Source organism: Eimeria mitis, genomic scaffold (assembly GCF_000499745.2).
Source record: "Eimeria mitis Houghton genomic scaffold, Emh_scaff2842, whole genome shotgun sequence".
Classification (NCBI taxonomy): Eukaryota; Apicomplexa; class Conoidasida; order Eucoccidiorida; family Eimeriidae; genus Eimeria; species Eimeria mitis.
Genome location: NW_013571181.1, coordinates 1433 through 3902, shown reverse-complemented (window position 1 = coordinate 3902; position 2470 = coordinate 1433). Strand labels below are relative to the sequence as shown.

General features: G+C 58.9%; 1 protein-coding gene across 1 annotated transcript in view; it reads left to right on the top strand.

Annotated features, from left to right (window-relative positions):
- Positions 1 to 412: 412 nt before the first annotated feature.
- The window catches only part of EMH_0059430 (histone deacetylase, putative), a gene marked incomplete at both ends in the record, with an annotated part of 3277 nt that continues 1219 nt past the window's right edge, over positions 413 to 2470 (top strand). Inside the window, 2 exons of the mRNA XM_013497680.1 lie at positions 413 to 1681; positions 2271 to 2470. Coding sequence (XP_013353134.1) covers positions 413 to 1681; positions 2271 to 2470 — 1469 coding nt within the window. The remainder of the gene's footprint in view (positions 1682 to 2270) is intronic.

Below are 2470 nucleotides of genomic sequence, written 5' to 3'. Positions count from 1 at the left end.
CTGGGGTTCAGGGTTTAGCTGAATCACGCGCCCCACAGCGGCTTCAGTTTTCTCCCTTTTGTTTTTCTCTGTCTTCATTTCGAGGGTTTAGGGTTTGGTGAATGCGCCCACACAACAGCGTCGCAGCAGACTGGGGCCCCCCTGCAGCAGCAGCAGCAGCAGCAGCAGCAGCAGCATAGCAGCAACAGCAGCCGCAACAGCAGCAGCTGAAGTCAAGGAATTAAGTCCCAGCAGCAGCGGGCCACGCTGCTGCCGCTGCTGCTGATGCGACGACTGCTGCTGCTGCTGCTGCGCCAGGGGGAACGACAGCTGCAGCACGAGCTGCTGCTGCTGCCGCGGGTCGCGGAGCAGCATAGCAGCAGCAGCAGCAGCAGCAGCAGCAGCAGCAGCAAAGGCAGCAGCAGCGCGAGCTATGCTCTCCACCGCCGACCCGCGCGAGCTTTTCATGCAACGAAGCGAGCTTGGTAGCCAACAGCAGCAGCAGGGAAGACAACAGCAACAGCAGCAGCAACAGCAGCAGCAACAGCAGCAGCAACAGCAGCAGCAACAGCAGCAACAGCAACAGCAGCAGCAGCAAGACCACATGTTAGCTATGAGTGCGGGAGCAGCAACATTACGGGGGCATGAATATGTTACGAGGCAGCTGCTACAGCCGCAGGCGCCGCTGCAGCAGCAACACCTGCTGCAGCAGCAGCAGCAGCAGCAACTCGATGAAACCCAGCTAAAGGAGAGACAGAAGCAGCAGCAGCGTAGACAGAAGCTGCAGCAGCAGCAGCAGCAGCAGCGTGCGCTTACTGAGCTGCGGCGCCGCATCGTCGCAGGCAAGCGTCACCGCTGGCTGCTGCCACAGGAACCACCACCCAGCAGCAGCAGCAGCAGCAGCAGCAGCAGCAGCAGCAGCAGCAGCAAGCCTGCGCAGCTGCTGAAGCTGTGTGACTGGGGTGAGGCTGCCTTTTACTATTGGGTTAATGCACAGGGGGGGGCCCCCCCGGGGGCCCCCCCCCTGGATTTCCCTCCCCGCACGCCGATAGCTTCGCTGCTGAGGAGCAGCAAAGCTTCTGTTGCAGCAGCAGCAGCAGCAAGAGAAGCAGCAGCAGCAGCAGCTGCTGCTGCTGCAGAGGGCCGCGCCCCCCCACCCGGGGCCCCTCCAACTTGTGAGTTCCCCTCCGCGCTGGTGTATCGTGCGCTGCAGCAAACAGCAGCAGCAACAGCAGCAACAGCAGCAGCAGCAGCAGCAGAAGCGGAAACGTCTGCAGACGCAGCAGCAGCATGCAGCAGAAGCAGCAGCAGCAGCAGCAGCAGCAGGAATGTTGCGCGTGAGTTGCTGCAGTTCCTGCCGCGCTGCTACCGGGTGTACTGGGAGCACGAGTGGGAGCCCCTGGACATGGACCCAAGCAGCAGCAGCAGCAGCAGCAGCAGCAGCAGCGGCAGCAGCAGCAGCAGCAGCAGCAAGGCTGAGGATATTGACACAACGAGCAGCAGCGTTTGCAGCAGCAGCAGCAGCAGCAGCAGCAGTAGCAGCAGTAGCAGCAGCGGCAGCAGTTCTCTGCCGTGTGCGTCATCTGCTTCCTGTCCTTCTCCCACCGCAACAACTACCACCAGCAGCAGCAGCAGCAGCAGCAGCAGCAGCAGCAGCAGCAGCAGCAGCAGTTTGTTTCGCTGTGCTGTTCAGCTGCTAGACGTTTGCGGGTCACTTGGCGGTGCATGCGTTATGGACTTAAAAATAGGAAGACAGATGCACAGCGATGCATCAGACCCACAAAAAATAAAACGCATGCAAAAAAAAGCTGCAAACCGGTACCCTAAACCCTAAACCCTAAACCCTAAACCCTCAGTGCACAGCGATGCATCAGACCCACAAAAAATAAAACGCATGCAAAAAAAAGCTGCAAACCGGTACCCTAAACCCTAAACCCTAAACCCTAAACCCTAAACCCTAAACCCTCAGTGCACAGCGATGCATCAGACCCACAAAAAATAAAACGCATGCAAAAAAAAGCTGCAAACCGGTACCCTAAACCCTAAACCCTAAACCCTAGCACAACCGTAGTCTTATAGGCAGCTGCAGCCGGTATCAGGCTGCCGCAGCTACTGCTGCTGCTGCTGCTGCTGCTGCTGTTGCTGCTGCTGCTGCTGCTGTTGCTGCTGCTGCTGCTGCTGTAGGTAGACTATATGCGTGCATCTTGAACCGCCACCCGCAACCCTCATAATATCTAGGGTTTAGGGTTTAGGGTTTAGGGTTTAGGGTTTAGAGTGGTGTTTTGCTGCAGCTCGTTTGGGACTCATGGCTTTGCGGTCTGCGGAGTCGCGGCGCCCTGTGGGACGAGACCGAGGCAAGCAGCAGCAGCAGCAGCAGCAGCAGCAGCAGCAGCAGCAGCAGCAGCTCCTGCAGCAGCAGCAGCAGCAGCAGCAACTCCTGCAGCAGCAGTAGCTCCTGCAGCAACAGTAGCTCCTGCTGCAGCAGCAGCAC